Genomic DNA, 23,102 nt, shown 5'->3' with positions numbered 1-23,102 from the left:
AGCGGTCCTTACAGAACAGCAGACTGTAACGCACTCAGGCCTATGTACCGTAGCACCCTATACCAAGTTACCAGTCCTTATAAGAACTTTTGTGGACCAAGCAGGTTGTGTGTTAGTGATTAGCAGACTGTACGTCAGTCCCTATACCAATGAAGGACTGCTGCAGTATAGGGCAGCGGTCAGCAGTAGTGCACGGCAACCCTATGTATTGTGGACCGATAGCGGTCCTTACAGAACAGCAGACTGTACTGCACTCAGGCCTATGTACCGTAGCACCCTATACCAAGTTACCAGTCCTTATAAGAACTTTTGTGGACCAAGCAGGTTGTGTGTTAGTGTTTAGCAGACTGTGCGTCAGTCCCTATACCGCTGAAGGACTGCTGCAGTATAGGGCAGCGGTCAGCAGTAGTGCACGGCAACCCTATGTATTGTGGACCGATAGCGGTCCTTACAGAACAGCAGACTGTAACGCACTCAGGCCTATGTACCGTAGCACCCTATACCAAGTTACCAGTCCTTATAAGAACTTTTGTGGACCAAGCAGGTTGTGTGTTAGTGATTAGCAGACTGTACGTCAGTCCCTATACCAATGAAGGACTGCTGCAGTATAGGGCAGCGGTCAGCAGTAGTGCACGGCAACCCTATGTATTGTGGACCGATAGCGGTCCTTACAGAACAGCAGACTGTAACGCACTCAGGCCTATGTACCGTAGCACCCTATACCAAGTTACCAGTCCTTATAAGAACTTTTGTGGACCAAGCAGGTTGTGTGTTAGTGATTAGCAGACTGTACGTCAGTCCCTATACCAATGAAGGACTGCTGCAGTATAGGGCAGCGGTCAGCAGTAGTGCACGGCAACCCTATGTATTGTGGACCGATAGCGGTCCTTACAGAACAGCAGACTGTACTGCACTCAGGCCTATGTACCGTAGCACCCTATACCAAGTTACCAGTCCTTATAAGAACTTTTGTGGACCAAGCAGGTTGTGTGTTAGTGTTTAGCAGACTGTGCGTCAGTCCCTATACCGCTGAAGGACTGCTGCAGTATAGGGCAGCGGTCAGCAGTAGTGCACGGCAACCCTATGTATTGTGGACCGATAGCGGTCCTTACAGAACAGCAGACTGTAACGCACTCAGGCCTATGTACCGTAGCACCCTATACCAAGTTACCAGTCCTTATAAGAACTTTTGTGGACCAAGCAGGTTGTGTGTTAGTGATTAGCAGACTGTACGTCAGTCCCTATACCAATGAAGGACTGCTGCAGTATAGGGCAGCGGTCAGCAGTAGTGCACGGCAACCCTATGTATTGTGGACCGATAGCGGTCCTTACAGAACAGCAGACTGTACTGCACTCAGGCCTATGTACCGTAGCACCCTATACCAAGTTACCAGTCCTTATAAGAACTTTTGTGGACCAAGCAGGTTGTGTGTTAGTGTTTAGCAGACTGTGCGTCAGTCCCTATACCGCTGAAGGACTGCTGCAGTATAGGGCAGCGGTCAGCAGTAGTGCACGGCAACCCTATGTATTGTGGACCGATAGCGGTCCTTACAGAACAGCAGACTGTAACGCACTCAGGCCTATGTACCGTAGCACCCTATACCAAGTTACCAGTCCTTATAAGAACTTTTGTGGACCAAGCAGGTTGTGTGTTAGTGATTAGCAGACTGTACGTCAGTCCCTATACCAATGAAGGACTGCTGCAGTATAGGGCAGCGGTCAGCAGTAGTGCACGGCAACCCTATGTATTGTGGACCGATAGCGGTCCTTACAGAACAGCAGACTGTAACGCACTCAGGCCTATGTACCGTAGCACCCTATACCAAGTTACCAGTCCTTATAAGAACTTTTGTGGACCAAGCAGGTTGTGTGTTAGTGATTAGCAGACTGTACGTCAGTCCCTATACCGCTGAAGGACTGCTGCAGTATAGGGCAGCGGTCAGCAGTAGTGCACGGCAACCCTATGTATTGTGGACCGATAGCGGTCCTTACAGAACAGCAGACTGTAACGCACTCAGGCCTATGTACCGTAGCACCCTATACCAAGTTACCAGTCCTTATAAGAACTTTTGTGGACCAAGCAGGTTGTGTGTTAGTGATTAGCAGACTGTACGTCAGTCCCTATACCAATGAAGGACTGCTGCAGTATAGGGCAGCGGTCAGCAGTAGTGCACGGCAACCCTATGTATTGTGGACCGATAGCGGTCCTTACAGAACAGCAGACTGTAACGCACTCAGGCCTATGTACCGTAGCACCCTATACCAAGTTACCAGTCCTTATAAGAACTTTTGTGGACCAAGCAGGTTGTGTGTTAGTGATTAGCAGACTGTACGTCAGTCCCTATACCGCTGAAGGACTGCTGCAGTATAGGGCAGCGGTCAGCAGTAGTGCACGGCAACCCTATGTATTGTGGACCGATAGCGGTCCTTACAGAACAGCAGACTGTAACGCACTCAGGCCTATGTACCGTAGCACCCTATACCAAGTTACCAGTCCTTATAAGAACTTTTGTGGACCAAGCAGGTTGTGTGTTAGTGATTAGCAGACTGTACGTCAGTCCCTATACCAATGAAGGACTGCTGCAGTATAGGGCAGCGGTCAGCAGTAGTGCACGGCAACCCTATGTATTGTGGACCGATAGCGGTCCTTACAGAACAGCAGACTGTAACGCACTCAGGCCTATGTACCGTAGCACCCTATACCAAGTTACCAGTCCTTATAAGAACTTTTGTGGACCAAGCAGGTTGTGTGTTAGTGTTTAGCAGACTGTGCGTCAGTCCCTATACCGCTGAAGGACTGCTGCAGTATAGGGCAGCGGTCAGCAGTAGTGCACGGCAACCCTATGTATTGTGGACCGATAGCGGTCCTTACAGAACAGCAGACTGTAACGCACTCAGGCCTATGTACCGTAGCACCCTATACCAAGTTACCAGTCCTTATAAGAACTTTTGTGGACCAAGCAGGTTGTGTGTTAGTGATTAGCAGACTGTACGTCAGTCCCTATACCAATGAAGGACTGCTGCAGTATAGGGCAGCGGTCAGCAGTAGTGCACGGCAACCCTATGTATTGTGGACCGATAGCGGTCCTTACAGAACAGCAGACTGTAACGCACTCAGGCCTATGTACCGTAGCACCCTATACCAAGTTACCAGTCCTTATAAGAACTTTTGTGGACCAAGCAGGTTGTGTGTTAGTGATTAGCAGACTGTACGTCAGTCCCTATACCAATGAAGGACTGCTGCAGTATAGGGCAGCGGTCAGCAGTAGTGCACGGCAACCCTATGTATTGTGGACCGATAGCGGTCCTTACAGAACAGCAGACTGTAACGCACTCAGGCCTATGTACCGTAGCACCCTATACCAAGTTACCAGTCCTTATAAGAACTTTTGTGGACCAAGCAGGTTGTGTGTTAGTGATTAGCAGACTGTACGTCAGTCCCTATACCAATGAAGGACTGCTGCAGTATAGGGCAGCGGTCAGCAGTAGTGCACGGCAACCCTATGTATTGTGGACCGATAGCGGTCCTTACAGAACAGCAGACTGTAACGCACTCAGGCCTATGTACCGTAGCACCCTATACCAAGTTACCAGTCCTTATAAGAACTTTTGTGGACCAAGCAGGTTGTGTGTTAGTGTTTAGCAGACTGTGCGTCAGTCCCTATACCGCTGAAGGACTGCTGCAGTATAGGGCAGCGGTCAGCAGTAGTGCACGGCAACCCTATGTATTGTGGACCGATAGCGGTCCTTACAGAACAGCAGACTGTAACGCACTCAGGCCTATGTACCGTAGCACCCTATACCAAGTTACCAGTCCTTATAAGAACTTTTGTGGACCAAGCAGGTTGTGTGTTAGTGATTAGCAGACTGTACGTCAGTCCCTATACCAATGAAGGACTGCTGCAGTATAGGGCAGCGGTCAGCAGTAGTGCACGGCAACCCTATGTATTGTGGACCGATAGCGGTCCTTACAGAACAGCAGACTGTAACGCACTCAGGCCTATGTACCGTAGCACCCTATACCAAGTTACCAGTCCTTATAAGAACTTTTGTGGACCAAGCAGGTTGTGTGTTAGTGATTAGCAGACTGTACGTCAGTCCCTATACCAATGAAGGACTGCTGCAGTATAGGGCAGCGGTCAGCAGTAGTGCACGGCAACCCTATGTATTGTGGACCGATAGCGGTCCTTACAGAACAGCAGACTGTAACGCACTCAGGCCTATGTACCGTAGCACCCTATACCAAGTTACCAGTCCTTATAAGAACTTTTGTGGACCAAGCAGGTTGTGTGTTAGTGATTAGCAGACTGTACGTCAGTCCCTATACCAATGAAGGACTGCTGCAGTATAGGGCAGCGGTCAGCAGTAGTGCACGGCAACCCTATGTATTGTGGACCGATAGCGGTCCTTACAGAACAGCAGACTGTAACGCACTCAGGCCTATGTACCGTAGCACCCTATACCAAGTTACCAGTCCTTATAAGAACTTTTGTGGACCAAGCAGGTTGTGTATTAGTGTTTAGCAGACTGTGCGTCAGTCCCTATACCGCTGAAGGACTGCTGCAGTATAGGGCAGCGGTCAGCAGTAGTGCACGGCAACCCTATGTATTGTGGACCGATAGCAGTCCTTACAGAACAGCAGACTGTACTGCACTCAGGCCTATGTACCGTAGCACCCTATACCAAGTTACCAGTCCTTATAAGAACTTTTGTGGACCAAGCAGGTTGTGTGTTAGTGTTTAGCAGACTGTGCGTCAGTCCCTATACCGCTGAAGGACTGCTGCAGTATAGGGCAGCGGTCAGCAGTAGTGCACGTCAACCCTATGTATTGTGGACCGATAGCGGTCCTTACAGAACAGCAGACTGTAACGCACTCAGGCCTATGTACCGTAGCACCCTATACCAAGTTACCAGTCCTTATAAGAACTTTTGTGGACCAAGCAGGTTGTGTATTAGTGTTTAGCAGACTGTGCGTCAGTCCCTATACCGCTGAAGGACTGCTGCAGTATAGGGCAGCGGTCAGCAGTAGTGCACGGCAACCCTATCTATTGTGGACCGATAGCGGTCCTTACAGAACAGCAGACTGTACCGCACCCAAGCCTATGTACCGTAGCACCCTAGACAGACCAAGTTACCAGTCCTTATAAGAACTTTTGTGGAACAAGTGAGTTGTGAATGATTAGCAGACTGCAGCAGAAGGGCAGCAGTCAAGTATAATATTCTTTCTATATTTGGAAGAAAGAATATTATACGTGTACAAGCCTATTACCGTACCACTGATACCAGTCCTGAAAAGAACCTTTGTGGAACTAATAGTAACAGCAAGTCTTTAAAATTATCCTCACTGCCTGACACACTGCTTCCTGCCTGTCCCTATACAAATTGGCAAAAAAGAGTAGGCTGGAACGATTAGCTGGAACAGCTCTTTTGTGGACCTGATAGTAACAGCTAATGATGATGATGATGATGATGATGAAGAAAGACTAATCTGGCTGAGCTGTCCCTAAAATAGCAGCATACAGCGCTCTGTCCCTTTATCTAAACTGACAAAAGAAACTCAGGCTGCTGACCTAACACCTATACCAGTCCTGAAAAGAACTTTTGTGTACCAAATAGCTAGCGTTTTCTCTGTCCCTACTCCACACAGGATCCTTTCCCTACAGTGACAGAAGAAAGAATGTAAAATGGCCACCGGATCGGGTGTATTTATAGGTTAGGGGGAATGTCCAAGTGTCCATGAGCTGTCATGTCTCAATTGGTTGTCCTGTAACACATGATAAACGTGTCACGAAAGGTTAAAGTTCTTGTATACATTAAACACGTAAGTCCGCCGGGGCGAACGACGGAAAAAGGCGTTCGAACCCGCGGACGGCGAAAGTCGGAAATTCGCCGCGAAACGACCGCCGGGCGAACCGTTCGGCCATCACTAGTGGTAGTAAGGAAGAAGAATGGGTCCCTCCAGATGTGCATTGATTATCAAACTTTGAATAGAAGGACTATCCCAGATCAATACCTGACTCCTCACATAGAAGAAGCCTTATGCTGCGTACACATGATCAAACAATCGGGTGGAAAAGTCCGGCAAACTGAAGTCCGCCAGACAATCCCCCCCTGTGTAGCCTCCGGCATACTTTTTTGACCCGAAAGTACGGCGGACTTAGAATGTAGTTTTGCACTCCAATCTTCCTGCCGGACTCGCATTTTGGCGGACAATCCGGCCGTGTGTATGCCACCTGGTATGGACTTAAAGGGGAACCCCAATGCCGAAAAAAAACGGCGTGGGGGTCCCCCCAAAGTCCACAACAGACCCTTGTCCGAGCACGCTACCCGGCCGGCCAGGAAAGGGGGGGGCGAGCGAGCGGCCTCCCCCTCCTGAGCCATACCAGGCCGTGCCCTCAACATGGGGGGTGCCCCCCCACCCCAAAGCACCTTGTCCCCATGTTGATGAGGACAAGGGCCTCTTCCCGACAACCCTGGGCGTTGGTTGTCGGTCTGCGGGCGGGGGGCTTATCGGAATCCGGGGGGAATAAGGGGGCCCCCGGATACCGGCCCCCCACCCTATGTGAATGAGTATGGGGTACAATGTACCCATACCCATTCACCTGTAAAATAAAAGTACAAAAAAAAAACACAACACACGAGATAAAATAGTTTATTGCACAGCTCCAGGGGTCTTCCGTCTTCAGGGGTCTTCTCGCCGGACTCCTCCGCTATCTTCTTGTAGCTCTTTTGCTAGCGGAGGAGCCCGGCTTTCTTCCTCGCCGCCGGCCTCTTCTTCCGACTTCGGGGGTATTGTCCCCCTCTTCGGTTCTTCTGCCGGGCCACCGCGCCTTCTTCTAGCTCTTTTACAGGCGGTGGCCCGGTCTTCTGTCGCCGCCGCCGCCTTCCGTTCTTTTGTTCTTCTCTTCTTCTTCTTCAGATGTTGCCTCGCAGAGAGCTCCGCTCACAATGACAGGGACCGGGCACGCAGCGACTTATATAGGGACAAGGGGCGGGGTCTTCGGTGGATGTCACATGGGTAGCGTGCACGGACAAGGGTCTGTTGTGGACTTTGGGGGGACCACCACGCCAATTTTTTTCGGCGTTGGGGTTCCCCTTTAAGTCCATACCAGGCGGCGGGGCCAGCGACATCTCCTTTGCGGGCCCCGCCTTCCTGGAGACGCACTCGAAATGAGCGGACTTTCCTCCGCGCGTGTGTGCGAGTCCGTTCATTTCAAAAGTAGTGCGGATAGTACGGCGGACTTAGTACGCCGTATTAGTCCGCTGAAAAAGTTCCGTGTGTGGGCAAGTAGCCCGTTCGGAAAGTCCGACGGACAGTCTGGCGAGAAGTCCGCCAGACTAAGTACGTCGGACAGACGGCTACGTGTGTACGCGGCTTTACAGTGCTTATCAGGGGCCGAATGGTTCAACGAGTTGGTACTAAAGAGTGGATACTATCATATTCCCATGCACCCAGAAGACCCAAAGAATACGTCTTTTATTAGCCCATTGGGGTTTTTCGAGTTTGATCGGATGCCACAGGGATTAACCAGAGCCCCTGTCACTTTCCAGTGACTGATGGAAAACACAGTGGGTGATATGAACTTGGTAGAAGTATTAGTCTACCTAGATGACTAAATCATGTTTTGTCAAATGTTGGAAGAGCATGAGGCGTGATTAGAGAAAGTTTTTCAGTGACTACATGATGAGAATGCATGGCACTTGCATGTTCCTGATCTGAACAGACACTGTGTATCTAATTGCGGATATAACAGTGCCTGAATAATTCCTACAAAACAATTAGGTATTTATTATTACTGGTTACGTTTTTAATTTTCACATCATTTAGTACTTACTTTGTTCTTATTGCGTCTTGCAGTCTGTATTTTGCACAAGCTGCTAGGGATGACCCCCCCCCAGTCGGAGTAAATCTATGACTAAATGTTACACACCTGTAACCCTGAAGTACCCTCCATCAGAGTTCCTCAGCTGATCCCTGATGTGAGTACACAGACATTTTTTTTTTCTCAGACTCTTGGATAAGAACAGACACCAGCAGACTGCTTTGCTGCTTAGTTTTATTTACTTAGTAATTTATCATAATTTTCTTTCTATTCAGACATGGTAGCTGCATGCTCCTAATTTGAACAGACTAACGCTGTACATCCAATTGCGGTTGTCACAGTGCTTAACCACTTCCCGACCAGCGCACGACGATATACGTCGACAGAATGGCACGGGCAGGCATATTGGCGTACAGGTACGTCCAATATTCGATGCCGCCCTGCCATCGGGAGCTCGCCGCCGGCGGCACGCTCCCGTGCTGGTCGGGACAACCGTCAGTCCGGTCGCGGGACCCGTGGACTCGATCGCCGCGGGCATCCCCGCGATCGTCTCACGGAGCGGCCGAATGGAGGAAATGCTGTGTAAACAACATTTTTCCATTCTGCCTAGCAACTAGTGATGCTGATCTCTGCTCCATGTGATTGGAGCAGAGATCAGTGTACACTAAATGAAAGCCCAACCCCCCCACAGTTAGTAACACACCCCTAGGAACACTTAACCCCTACACTGCCACCCACTGGTTAACCCCTTCACTGCCAGTGTCATTTACACAGGAATCACTGCATTTATATAGCAGTGATTACTGTATAAATGACAATGGTCCCAAAAATGTGTCAAAAATGTCCGATGTGTCCCCCACAATGTCGCAGTCACAATAAAAATCGCAGATCGCCGCCATTACTAGTAAAAAAAAAAAAAAAAAAAAATTATTAATAAAAATGCTATAAAACTATCCCTATTTTGTAAACGCTATAACTATAATCACAAATTGCTTATTGCGATTTTTTTTACCAAAAATATGTAGAAGAATACGTATCGGCCTAAATTGAGGGAAAAAAATTTTTTTTTATATATTTTTGGGGGATATTTATTATAACAAAAAGTAAAAAATAATGTGTTTTTTTTTTCAAAATTGTCGCTCTATTTTTGTTTATAACGCAAAAAATAAAAACCGCAGGGGTGATCAAATACCACCAAAAGAAAGCTCTATTTGTGGGAAAAAAAGGACGTCAATTTTGTTTGGGAGCCACGTCGCACGACCGCGCAATTGTCAGTTAAAGCGACGCAGTGCCGAATCGCCAAAAGTGGTCTGGTCTTTGACCAGCAAAATGGTCCGGTCTGAAAGTGGTTAAATAATTCCTACAAAATAATCAGGTATTTATTATTGGTTACGTTTTTGATCACTTAGTATTCACTTTGTCCTTATGTGTCTGGCAAGTCTGTATTTAGTACATGCTGCTAGACTACATAATACTAATTTCTTATCACGATCACCATATTATAAGCACTTATATTTCTTACACCACTAACACACTATCCTTATCACATTGATTTCCATGGCGTTTTTTGCCATAAGTAATCATGATAATTCATTCAATGACCTTTTATGCACCTTTACCTATTCATCACATTTTGGACCTTTTTGATGTACAGTATTTTAGAAGGAGTAACAAAAAAATATGAGTATCCCCTAGTTTCTTCATAATTACACACTTGCACTTCTACTATTTGATTCAGTTTATTAATTATATAATATGAGATTTAGGAAATAACTATAATTAATCTTATCAGGCACAGATGGCAATATTTGAGCCTTCTAGGCCTATATACAAGTCTTGTAACGTGTATAATCTATGCATAATACACAGGCAATTCTGCGCTTTTGTCAGCACCTGGAGGGGATTCCAATATATTTTCAGATCCTCCCCTGCTAATAAATAAATAAAAAAAATTAGAACTGTTGCCCTTTACTTTATCAGCATCATCTTTTGCTATAGTTAATGTCTATGACCCATGCTATAATAGCAATCTAATATGTATACAGCAGACTAATTACTATAATTCCAATAATTTTCAGGTGTTTTGGTCTCCGAGTTAACCCTATGGGGGGGGCATACTAACCTGTGCCCACTTGCAAGTCTCATAGGCCAGGGCTGTTCTCCCCTTGGGGTGGAGGTGAGCGCAATTCCCAAGCAGGGTTCAGGATCATCATTGGGGGAATTCATTATTTTCTTCTGTGCTTTTTAAAAATGAAGTCTGGATAAGTGAGCCGTTTTGGTGGAAGGGGTAAATATACTGTGTTTGCCAAGTCCAATATATGATTACTTTTAAAGGAATGTGTGTACATATGATATATTGTAATATTGATATATGTACTTTTTGATGTATTTATAGAAATGTAAAAACCCCCTGAAGAAGACCACAACCTCTAAGGTCGAAATGCATTGGGGCATTTTATAAACATCGGATAGTATAATTATAATTCATCAATACTGTGAGGGAGTACTCTCTGATGTATATTGTTTATCAGTTATATCACATAATACTCTGTTTGCTTCCCCTTCTTAGTCCAAACTGTCTCGCATTGTGTACACCAGAGCTCATATTTTAACTTTTGTATCATATTGTTGTCCAATTGTCTCTTAATGAATACAATTTATATTTATATGTACATGTAAATATACATGCATATTTATATACTCCTCCTACTGATTGATGTTCGGGAGGGAGGCTCGCTTACCCATAGATTTAACATTTGGAACGTCAATAGATCACACCTCTCAAACTTCATATAGGGGATATGTCGACTTGGTCCGGAAGAACTTAAAAGTGTCTTATGAGAAAGCCAAGGAAGCCTCCACCATCAGAGAACAAAGGAATAAGAAGAACTTTGATCTTAAAGTGAGGGTCCAGGATCTACAACCTGCGGATCGAGTGTTGTTGCATAATCTAGGGGTGCCAGGAAAACATAAGTTGGCTGACTGATGGCATTCCCAACCCTACATTGTTTGCAAATGATTGCCTGCACTCCCTGTGTATCAGATTTGACCTGAAGGGAAGACAGCCCCCCTGTTCGTGGGAACCAAATGTTGCTATACATATTTTTTGTGGGACTGTGCTCTGTTTAAGGGAGCAACTATAAGGAATCCTGGTTATTAAATAATTTCATGGACCGATACCCAAAAATACAATGCTTTAATTAATTAGTGACAGGATTAGACCACTGGCCATTTTAGTTATATGACCATCATTATCAATTTAGGTTATACAGCAAATATTTAGGAGGTATTCAGTTTTTGGGGAGATCTTGAAGTGACCTGGATCCCCCGTGGGTCATTCACAGGGAAACAGTCGAATGTATATTTTTTATTGAACAAAAGATCTTTTATATTTCTTGTTCATATATATATATATATATATTATTTTAAATTAATGTGATTATGAATGCTAGCTGGTGTCCAGACTTTGTTTTTGATTGTGTGTCTGTATTGTTTTATGTGTTTTCCCAGTTTTTTTATCTGTTTCATAGCACCATCCTTGAGAGCTCTTTCCTTTCAGGAAAACTCTTACAGCATTGTGAATGCTAGTATCTACAGTCGCATCATGAATTATCATATTTTGCACTAACTGTGAAACCAATAAATGTTGTACTTTAAAAATTAAAACCCCGATTAAGACCCTCTGTTACCGAAGTATCCGCTATTTGACCCAGGTAGTCTTACCTGAGTCTCATTTCTGTATGCCCCCTTGAGGCTTGGCATCAAAACCATTTGCTGCCCATTTCAGGGGCTGTTCCAGTACCCTCAGCCCCTTGCCCTGAGACATAACAGTCCCCAATGTTGAGGCCTAGGGTCAGGAAAACCTTTCCACCCGCACGTCCTGAAGAGGAAGGTGATGATGAGGAATTACCTTTGGATTGGTTGTGGGTTCCCTCTTTGGAAAATGATGCCATTGATCCTGATGTTGAAGAAGAAGGCTGTCCAGGGACAGGCTCCCACTTGCCCAACACTTAGGTGGTAGCCCCTTACACATTTAAGGGAAATAAAGAAGTCAAATTGGAACCCCATGAAGTGTCCAATGCTGCTGATACACTCATCCCTCCTAATAATACAACAAGGAGAGAGACAGTGTCAGAGCCAGGGTTGGAGCCTGAAGTAGAACCCGAACAGAAAGCTGGATGCAGTTTTTTGGAAGCTGAATGGGGACCTCAGTCACTGGAAGACATACATTCTTAGTTGAGACAAAATAAGTGTCCCCAAAGAGATTGACTTATGACACTCGTGGAGAATATTCTGATAAATTCATACCCACAACGCAACGTCCCAGTCAAGCACTTGCCTCCTTTACCAAATCTTTAGTAAAGGATGATCTTGATCCACTCCCTGACACTACTGGGTGGGCCACTAATTTATTACTGGCCTGTTATGAATTTAATATGACTTCCTCCTGTTGATGTATATGATTTGTTATCAGAGGACCCTTCACTAAGTCAGTTATTAGCTGTTGCCACTTCTAGTCTATTAGATAGTTAATTGTTTAGCTCTCACAATGCAGTAAAGTGATTCCAGGTGCTCTGTCTTTAGGGACCAAAGACTTTCAAGTGGGGGGGAGGATGTAGCAATATGGATTACAAGCATAAAGCACCATACCTTTTAGCCCTTCAAAGCATTACTTGTCCCTCTAGTGATCAATGCATCTGTGTGCCAAATATCTGTGTTCCAAAAAAAAAAGGATTGTGGGATGAACAGTCCTCCTATCAGACGATTGTGTGCCAGGACTATATATCCCAGGGATCTTTGCTGCCACCTGAAGATTGCTGGGAGTAGCTATAAAAGCAGCAGAACACCGCACATAGCTCTCTTCCTCCTGGACCTGACACAAGACGGACCTCTCTGTGCAGCAGTGAGAGAGAGGTCTTGGCCTACCACACAGAGTCTTACTTCCAACCCGTGGCCTGAGGGACCTAGCTCTGTTGTTCGCAGTTGGACATCCTTTCCAGAACAACTCCAGTCGCCTGCCTGACGGTGTGTGTGTGACAAGTTTCACGTCGGAAGATCGAGACAGTGGGTCTGCTGCACAAGTGTCGCTACAAGAGTTCCTGTTTGGAAGACATCGACCTTTATCCATTCTTTGCCACCTTTACATTGATACACTTTGCACAGACATTTTTACTCCAAGATCACTTTACTGCATCATTTGAACACTGTGCTTAGACGCCTTTAGCATACTTCACTACAAGGAATATACTATTGCCACTAAACCCAACGTGCTACATATAAAAAATTACATTGATGTTTTTGCCACAGTGCACTAAGTATACCACGTTTTTTTTTAAATTCAAGTAATGGGGCCCAGTTTTATTATCCCGCTGATTTCATAAAATGTCCCTGGATGCAACCAATCCTATTAAAGGTCTGCATATTAATAAAGATATATACATACTACTTTTTATACAATTTAAATGTTGCAAGTTAGTTACCACACCTAAATATCATTGCTAAATAGTATTATACGTTAAAAGGGTAAGTTTTACACTTACAACCAGAGGCATCTTCTCTCTTGTCTTCAGCAACTTTATGACCACGTAAATCTCTTCTTCCCTTCTGCCAATAAAGAATTATCAATGTGATTAAAACCTTTAAGTACGTCAACGGGGTGAATGAGGTTCAGGAGGGCAGTTTTTTCAGTATGAAACCAAAATCAAAAACATGGGGACATGACCTCAAACTAATTGGAGGAAAGTTCAAAACTAATGTTAGAAAGTATTATTTTACTGAAAGGATAGTTGATGCTCGAAATAAACTTCCAGCAGAGGTAGTGAGACAGTCAACAGTAAATGGCTTCAAACATACTTGGGACACACATAGAACTATACCCTAGAAAGAAATGCAAACAAATAAAATAAATGGGCAGACTTGATGGACTACACTGTCTTTTTCTGCCGTCGCCTTTCTATGTTTAAAGTGATATTAAAGTGATTGTAAAGTCTTGTTTTAAAATAATAAAAATAAATAACAAACATTTTATACTTGCCTCCTCTGTTTCAGTTGGTTTTGCACAGAGCAGCCTGGATCCTCCTCTTCTTGGGTCCCTCTCTGCTGCACCTGGCCCCTCCCTCCTATCGAGTGCCCCCTCAGTCAGCAACTCCCTATTCGGGCACCCGAATCAGAGCTCCGTGTCCATTCAGATACGAAGCCCCAACCTGGCCCCACTCCCTTTCTCTCCTGACTGACTGACTTTGACAGCCACAGGAGCCAATGGTGCTGCTGCTGTGTCTCAATCAATCAGGAGGAGTGTCCCAGATGGCTTAGACATTCGTGGATGGGGCGTGGCCTGGACATGGTGAAGTCGCATCTTGTGAGAGCTCCTGGCCCTGCCTTTCGCAGCTAATTCACCCCCCTAACACCAGTATGCTATTGGCTAAGCGGAGCAGGACAAGAGCAGCTACCCAAGTGACCCGCTCCAGTATTTCCAAGGGCGACATACACCACTATTTCTTGCAACTCCAGAAAGTTTCCCCGGGTGTGAGAGTGACGGACTGTTTCTCGGGAAACCCTGACAGCTTTTGGCCAGAGATGTCCCTCACCCACAACTACCGGGAGTAAGCCAGTTGGACCAGGACATTCAGGCCTTACTACAGGCACTCCCCACAAGAACAGACATTGAAGCCCTGATCCTCTGGCTGGAAGAAACCCATTGTCAGGACATCCAGGAGGTACAGGAGGATGTCACCGCACTCAATGACAGGGTGGCTACAGGGGAAGCCGCTTTCTCTATCCTGACAAGCTGCGTAACAGCTCTGGAACAGACCTGAGACACTCACCGGGACATGACAATCGCCCTCCAGCTCCACCTTGAGGATATTGAGGACCGGAGCCGACGAAACAGCCTAAGGTTTCAGGGCCTCCCAGAGGCCATGGGTACTGAGGGTCTCGGAGAGATGGCAGTGGCAATCTTTCACCGGGTCTTGGAGTCCCCCTCTGAGACACTGATTATTGACAGGATAAACAGCCCTGAGCCCCAGATCCCTGGACTCCGCCAGACCATAAGATGTGGTGTGTAGATTACATCGCTATACCCAGAAGGAGAGCATATTGCGTAAAGCATGGGAACAGGGAGACATGGAGTTTGATGGGGCTCCCATCTGGATCTTACCGGACCTCTCCCGAGCGACACTGAAACGCAGACCTATCCTGCACCCCATCCTGGAGCTGGCGAAACAGTGTGGCTGTGCCTATCGCTGGGTATACCCCCTGGCAATTGCCTTCAGAAAAGATAAGGCTGCCTTTACCCTGCATACACCAGTGGAGCTACCAGCACTGATTTCTTTCCTCAGCACTGCTCCCATACAGGTACCGGACTGGCTTGTATACCTCCAGCGTCCCACCAACAGACAGGGCCTATCTACCCTCAGCCCACCCGCAATAATCCAGGAGATGATCCCAGGAACCATCTGGAGAAGGAGCACGTGCGTCCTGAGCTGAGCGCCATCTTTGGTATCCTTATCCCCCCAACCGCATGTGCCCCCTCTGCTAACTCTACCCATGAGCGCCCCACTGCCGGCCTGTAACAATTGCTATACTGCAGGCCCTCTGTATTTGGATATCCCCCCTTGACTCATGGCTGGGGTTGCTTACCCCCCCATCATTCCAGCTGGAGATCCTGACACTTCCCTCCCTGTGGTGAAAGCTACCATATATCTCATAGCAGCCTGCAGCCATGGAACCCGAGCAGCGCCATGCCTCACATCAGCCTGTGTGTGCACCCAGCACCTCCTACCCCTAAACATTGTGGAGTAATCTAAATGTGGGGGGGGGTTCTGTTTCCCATTGTTTTGTTCTGATCCCCACTGCTCTACTCCTGCTGCTGTTGCGACACAACCTCCAGACGAGTGATAGGACTCTTGAACCTCTAAACTGTACCTGCTACACAGTATGTCGACATTTGTTCTTGCAGCTCTAACACCAAGCCATGCTTATTACAATGTTACTCCTGTATCTTGAATTTCAGGTCTATGTACCTCTAATGACTTAATGTTGTTGTATGTTTTATCTCTGCATGCAGAGCAACAGGATGTAATCTAACAGGTCACTCTCAGAACATACGCTCCTACAAGATACGGGGTTCCACGCAGGAACACCTCCACCCACTCATAGCCACAGGTAGGATTCTCTCATTTGGCCTCCCCTGATCGGTGATCTGAGAAGTGGATGCCTTGTGCATACCGTGATATGGCCGCTTGCCCATGGGTACATCAGAGATTCGCAGAGCCGGAGTCTAGGCCACCCTCTCGAGTCTGCCCTGGGCTGAGATAGGGGGGATATGTTTTAGGATTGGGTTTCGGTGAGGACCCAGCTCCTGGAGGCCACACCTCCATAGACACTAAGTCGGCTACACTCTCCACACCGGTGGATAGACTGGACCGGATCTTGTATGGATGCGGAGGTCCCTGGACAGTTGCTAGATATAGAGGGGGAACGTTTTATCATTCTATCCCTATACACGTAAAATATTGCCGCAGCTATTCCTCTTTTATAGTGGGTGATGGGAATGCTGCACCACTGACGGAGCTTATGTCACTCTGGAGGTGGACCTGGGGGCGGTGGTGGTGGTGCACTTGTGGCCTGGTGGGGGACCCCGATATAAAATGATGCTTACGCTTACAGACAGCTCAAGTTTCTGTTAGTCTGTTTTGTATTTGCCTTACATTACCTCAGGTATTGATAATAATGTTGATTGCTGGGGGAGGTGAGGCTGGCTGGGAGATCTCTTCCCGGCTCTGTCTAGACACTTCCTCATATAGGAATATGCTCAATTCCCAGTCATTTACTGGTGAATAGGGATGAGCCGAACACCCCCGATTCAGTTTGCACCAGAACCTGCGAACAGACCTAAAATTCATGTGAACTTTAGAACCCTATTAAAGTCTATGTGGCTCGAACGTTCAAAATCAAAAGTGCTCATTTTAAAAGCTAATATGCAAGTTATTGTCCTAAAAGGGTTTGGGGACCCGGGTCCTGCCCCAGGGGACATGTATCAATGCAAAAAAGTTTTAAAAACTGAAACTTGCGTTATATCAGAGGGGGGCGGGGTCACCCGCACAACACTGGGGAAACACTGGGGAAGCCCGGGTTTCCCCTTGTGTCAGAGGGGGGCGGGGTAGGGTGATGGGTGGCCCCGTCCTCAGCTAAAACCTGTCAGGCTGTCTGGATTCCCGCAGTGTCTCTGGTGGAGACAGGATGCTCTGCGCTGGACATCATCGGGAGAGATCATCCATCGCTGGACCCCGGAGAAGAGATCAGCCATCACAGGATACCAAGAGTGGATTACCACTGCTGGAATCTTTTTTTTTATTATTTTTTTTTTTTATAAAGGACTTATTCCAACAGCGTCTGTATCTTTTTTTACACTTTCTTTGTGAAATGGTAGGGGTACAATGTACCATTTCAAACAGGGGGGGCCGGGATCTGGGGGTCCCCTTGTTAAAGGGGGCTTCCAGATTCCATTAAGCCCCCCGCCCGGAGACCCACACAACCACCAGCCAGGGCTGTGGGGATGAGGCCCTTGACCCATCAAAATGGGGACATGGTGCTTTGAGGGGTCACAGAACCCCAAAGCATCCTCCCAATGTTGAGGGCATGTGGCCTGGTATGGTTCAGGAGGCGGGGGGGCTCTCTCGTCCCTCCCTCTTTTCCTGCGGCCTGCCAGATTGCGTGCTCGGATGTAGGGTCTGGTATGGATTTTTTGGGGGAACTTTACGTAATTTTTTTTTATTTGGCGTGGAGTTCCCCTTAAAATCCATACCAGACTTGAAGGGTCTGGTATGGATATTTGGGGGGAACCCCACGTCCATTTTTTTTTTGACGCAGGTTTTTTTTTATTTTATCAATGACTTTCAATGACTGTTCTCTGTATTACGCGAGCCGACAATTCATTATAGCCGTGAGTGCTTTTAAATTACTTTTTTTCCTGCAGAAATTACACATTGTGCAGGGACAGTTCTATGAACAGGAAACATGCGCCCCTTTATAGGCATACTATAGACACCCCCCAGGTATGAAATTTAAAGGAATATTACACCTTTATTGTTTCACTTTAAGCATTATTAAAATCACTGCTCCCGAAAAAACTTCCATTTTAAAACGTTTTTTTTTGCATTGATACATGTCCCCTGGGGCAGGACCCAGGTCCCCAAACTCTTTTTATGACAATAACTTGCATATAAGCCTTTAAAATTAGCACTTTAGATTTCTCCCCACCTTTTACAGGGTGTTCCGCTTTACAAATTTGCCGCAAACACCCCAAATTGTTCGCTGTTCGGCGAACGGCCAATGTTCGAGTCAAACATGAGTTCAACTTGAACTTCGAAGCTCATCCCTACTGGTGAGCGTCTTGGCAAAATTTTGCTACCTGCTTTTGCTTAGACTGAGGTCACTATCTTGTGATGGCCTCTTCTCAGGTATACCTGACCTTCGCTACCTTTTTCGATTCTATTCTATCCCCCCTCCCCCCCCCCCCCCACTCCTCCTTGTTCCCTCCCATGAACATGGATGTACTCAGAATACTCTCACTTAATGCGAAAGGGCTCAATGCCCCTGAAAAAGTACAGGAAATGCATTTCAGATACTACAAACTACCGATACTAAAGAACAAATTCTTTCCCAAGACATACCACTCTACATTCCCGACAGCAAAAGCTAGAAGAGTATCCATCCTACTATCCGTGCGAGTACCTTGGATGCATCTTGACACAAGGACAGACCCCAAGGGATGCTCCCTTCTACGTGCGCTACAGGCCATGGAGCCTGACATAAACATGCCCCATCATAATCTTTGGAGAGAGAATTTAACGGTCTACGAACACAAATTACCGACCTTCTACACTTCGGAGTTAAGGTGGCAATTCAGGTTTTCCGCAAAAGAACATATGAGTCGGGCAACAAATGTGGTAGATTGTTGGCTCAGTCCCTCCGCACACAGAAATTTACGTCTTACATTCCCCAATTCCATCTTTTCTATGAGTCACTCTATAATTTAAATACAAATACCTCCTTCCAGGAGTGAATATTAGAATACATATCCTCAGCCCACATACCTCCTCTGACAAAAGATGCAGGTGAATTCCTGGAAGAACCCATCACACTGTCAGAGCTTCAACTGGCTATAGGAAGCACCAAACCAAGGAAAGCACCGGGACCTGACAGTCTCATGCTCTAATATTACAAAACCCTACTCCATGCCCTTGGAAACCACATGGGAAACACAACTTTTCAACATCCTGGGTATGGGGAAACCACTCGATGAGACTACCCTCCAGGCACACATTTCAGTAATCCCAAAAAACGTTACAGACCCCTCCCTGTGCGGGGGTTACAGCCACATATTCCTACTGAATACCGACCTTAAATTGTTCACTAAAATCATTGCAACTAGAATACAGCAACACCTCCCTGACCTGATTCACTTAGACCAGGTTGGCTTCTTCCCACTCAGAGAAGCCAGGGACAATACAACCAAGGTCCTCAATTTGCTCCATATAGCCAACACCACTAAAACTCCATGTGTCTTTCAAGGGACGGATGTGGAAAAGGCCTTTGACCGAGTCCACTGGCCCTTCATGTTTTCGGTCTTACAGCACGTAGGACTGGGCAGCAATATGGTGAACTGAGTCCATTTACTCCAGCCCATCAACTAGGGTCAGGGCAAATGGGATTTTATCAGAACCCTTCAAGCTCACCAATGGGACTAGACAGGGATGCCCCTTGTCGCCCCTCCTATTTGCCCTGTCCCTGGAGCCCTTTCAACCCAGACATCACCGGTGTTAGTGTGGGAAACTCGCAACAAAAAGTATCTGCGTACACAGATGATATGATGTTTTCACTTACAAAACCTGTAATTTCCCTTTCAAATCTGCTACATGAATTTGAAATCTACAAAGTGCTGTCAAATCTAAAAAATAATTCTACTAAATCAGAAGCAATGGGAATTGGTATACCCCAGACGCAACTCCTACAACTTCAAGCAAACTTTAATTTGAAATGGACAGACACCGTGCTGAAATATCTGGGCACTTTGATTTCTCCGAAAATTTCAAAAATATTCGATCTAAACTCCCCCCCCTTCTAAAATTGGTTCAAACTCTTCTCAATGTTTGGCACATGGGCCTCCACTCGTGGTTCAGTCGCTGTAACATACTGAAAATGAGCATCCTCCCTAAATTTTTATATCTCCTCCAGGCCTTACCTATCCATATCCCGACAAGTTACTTTAAACTGACACACTCACTATTTATAGCGTTCATCTGGGCATGTAAACGAGCATGGCTAAGCAGGATGTTACTTTCACTACCCAAACACCATGGTGGCCTGGCTATGCCGGACATACAAACCTACTATTATGCATCAGATCTCAGTAGGCTCATACTCTGGTGCCGACATCATGACGATAAGTTGTGGCCTCGATTGGAAAAGGCACAAAGTCCTGTACCTCTTAATAGAACACCGTGGTGTTACGCATCTCTTTCAACATGTGTCAAATGACACCCCCTCATTGGGCCCACAACACGTATTTGCACCGATCTCCTACACCGGACCTCAACCTTGTGTAGTAATTCGCCCCTGACCCCTATTTTGGGTAATCTGCAATTCATGCCCGAACTTCAAAATCAGATAAGATCAGGTAATTTCCAAGCCTCACACTTCCAAACAGTGGGCAGATGGCTGTCCTTATCAGAACTTACAGACCCTGCAGGCCCCTTCCATTTGGACTTCAACTCTCTCCAACTAGACCATTTTTTAAATCTATGCCACACCCTAGAGAACCTAGCCAGACCTTTGAGGAATACTGCACAGACACCGGAGCTTTACCACACCACAAAGCCTTCTGCCTTTACAACTCCTTTAATGTTTTGTTTTATTGTTAAAATTTCTTGGTTTTGCCCAGGGCAGCTCAGATCCTCATTGGGTGACTTCTGAAGAAGATTTTTTCCACTAGATTTTAGTTAGGGGTATCAGAGCAAAGGGGGCTAAATACAAATGCACACCACACTTTTCAGATATTTATTTGTAAAAAATGTTGAAAACCATTTATTATTTTACCTTCGCTTCACAATTATGTGCCGCTTTGTGTTGGTCTATCACATAAAATCCCAATAAAATAAATTTACATTTTTGGTTGTAACATGACAAAATGTGGAAAATTTCAAGGGGTGTGACTACTTTTTCAAGGCACTGTAGTATATAGACAGGCTAGGGTAGTATACGGACAGGCTAGGGCAAAATATGACAGTGGTATCAGTAGCAATGCTGGTGGGAGGTAGGATCTGTGGCAGTGCTGGTGGGGGGCGGGATCAGTGACAGTGCAGGTGGGAGATGGAATCAGTGGCAGTGCTGGTGGGATAGGATCAGTGGCAGTGCTGGTGGGATAGGATCAGTGGCAGTGCTGGGGGTGGGGGTAAGATCAATGACAGTGTTGGGGTTGGGATCAGTGGGAGTGATGGGGGAGGGGGGGATCAGTGGCAGTGCTAGGGAGGCAGTTCTGGGAGGGGGGTCAGTGGCAGTCCTGGGAGAGAGATCAGTGGCAGTGCTGGGGAGGCAGTGCTGGGGGGAGCTTTAGTGGAAGTGCTGGGGGGCTCAGTGGCAGTGCTGGGGAGGCATTGCTGGGAGGAAGTGTTAGTGGCAGTGCTGGGGAGGCAGTGCTGTGGGGGGGTCAGTGCCAGTGCTGGGGAGGCAGTGCGAGGAGGGGGGTCAGAGGCAGTGCTGGGAGGGGATGGGGGTCAGTGGCAGTGCTGGGGAGGCAGTGCCGGGAGTGGGGGTCAGCGGCAGTGCTGGGGGAGGCAGTGTGGGGAGGGGGGTCAGTGGCAATGCTGGCAGGGGGTGGGGGTCAGTGGCAGTGCTGGGGAAGCAGTGCCGGTAGGGGGGTCAGTGGCAGTGCTGGGGGAGGCAGTGCGGGGAGGGGGGTCAGTGGCAGTGCTGAGGAGGCAGTGCTGGGAAGGGGTGGGGGTCAGTAGAAGTGCTGGGGGTGGCAGTGCTGGAAGTGGGGTCAGTGGCAGTGCTGGGAAGGCAACATTGACACCTATGCTGAGATAAGAAGATGGAGTCTCCTACAGTCCCTCCCACTTCAGTCCTCAAGTCAGTTGACATGTAGTCTAGTGGGATCTATGGCAGTGCAGGTGGGGGATGGAATCAGTGGCAGTGCTGGTGGAATAGGATGAGCGGCAGTGCTGGTGGGATAGGATCAGTGGCAGTGCTGGGTGGTCGAGGTGGGATCAGTGGCAGTGCTGTGGAGGTGGGATCAGTGGCAGTGCTGGAGGAGGGGGGAGGATCAGTGGTAGTGCTAGGGTGGCAGTTCTGGGAGGGGGGTCAGTGGCAGTGCTGGGAGGGAGGTCAGTGGCAGTGCTGGGGAGGATTAGTGGAAGTGCTGGGGGGCTCAGTGGCAGTGCTGGGAAGAAGTGTTAGTGGCAGTGCTAGGGAGGCAATGCTGTGGGGGGGGGGGGGGTCAGTGGCAGTGCTGGAGAGGCAGTGCTGAGGAGGCAGTGCGGGGAGGGGGGTCAGTGGCAGTGCTGGGGGAGGAGGTTAGGATCAGTGGTAGTGCTAGGGAGGCAGTTCTTGGAGGGGTGTCAGTGGCAGTGCTGGGAGGAAGGTCAGTGGCAGTGCTGGGGATGCAGTGCTGGGGGTTAGTGGAAGTGCTGGGGGGGCTCCGTGGCAGTGCTGGGAGGAAGTGTTAGTGGCAGTGCTGGGGAGGCAGTGCTGTGGGGGGGGGGGGTCAGTGGCAGTGCTTGGGGAGGGGGGTGGGATCAGTGGTAGTGCTAGGGAGGCAGTTCTGGGAGGGGGGTCAGTGGCAGGGCTGGGAGGGAGGTCAGTGGCAGTGCTGGGGAGGCAGTGCTGGGGGGTGTATTGGAAGTGCTGGGGGGCTCAGTGGCAGTGCTGGAGAGGCAGTGCTGGGAGGAAGTGTTAGTGGCAGTGCTGGGGAGGCAGTGCAGGGAGGGGGGTCAGTGGCAGTGCTGGGGAGGCAGTGCTGGGAGGGGGGTCAGTGGCAGTGCTGGGGGAGGCAGTGCTGGAAGGGAGGGTTAGTGGCAGTACTCAGAAGGCAACATTGACACCTAGATGAGAAGATGGAGTCTCCTACAGCCCCTCCCACTTCAGTCCTCACAAGTCAGCTGACCTGTAGTCTTCACCCCCCGCCATACCGCGAATGGGTGGTCACAGGCTCCAGAAATAGCCCAGCTGCTGCAGTTGCTTTGTGCCTCGCATGCAGCCTGAAAGCTCCACTCACTGGGA

At 47.7% G+C, this 23,102-nt stretch overlaps 1 protein-coding gene across 2 annotated transcripts in view; it reads right to left on the bottom strand.

The window, feature by feature from the left end:
• Positions 1–23,102, bottom strand: part of LOC143925567 (phospholipase A and acyltransferase 2-like) — a 119,938-nt gene that overhangs the window by 82,314 nt on the left and 14,522 nt on the right. For both annotated transcript variants that reach the window (XM_077450044.1, XM_077450043.1), the window contains exon 2: positions 13,364–13,427. In XM_077450044.1, coding sequence (XP_077306170.1) covers positions 13,364–13,375 — 12 coding nt within the window. In that variant the 5' untranslated portion in view covers positions 13,376–13,427. The remainder of the gene's footprint in view (positions 1–13,363; positions 13,428–23,102) is intronic.

This window comes from Lithobates pipiens, unplaced genomic scaffold, assembly GCF_037356315.1.
Source record: "Lithobates pipiens isolate NorthernLeopardFrog02 unplaced genomic scaffold, aLitPip1_a1.2 Scaffold_22, whole genome shotgun sequence".
Lineage (NCBI taxonomy): Eukaryota > Metazoa > Chordata > Amphibia > Anura > Ranidae > Lithobates > Lithobates pipiens.
The sequence above is the reverse complement of the archived record's forward strand: the minus strand, read 5'-3'. Positions and strand labels throughout refer to the sequence as shown.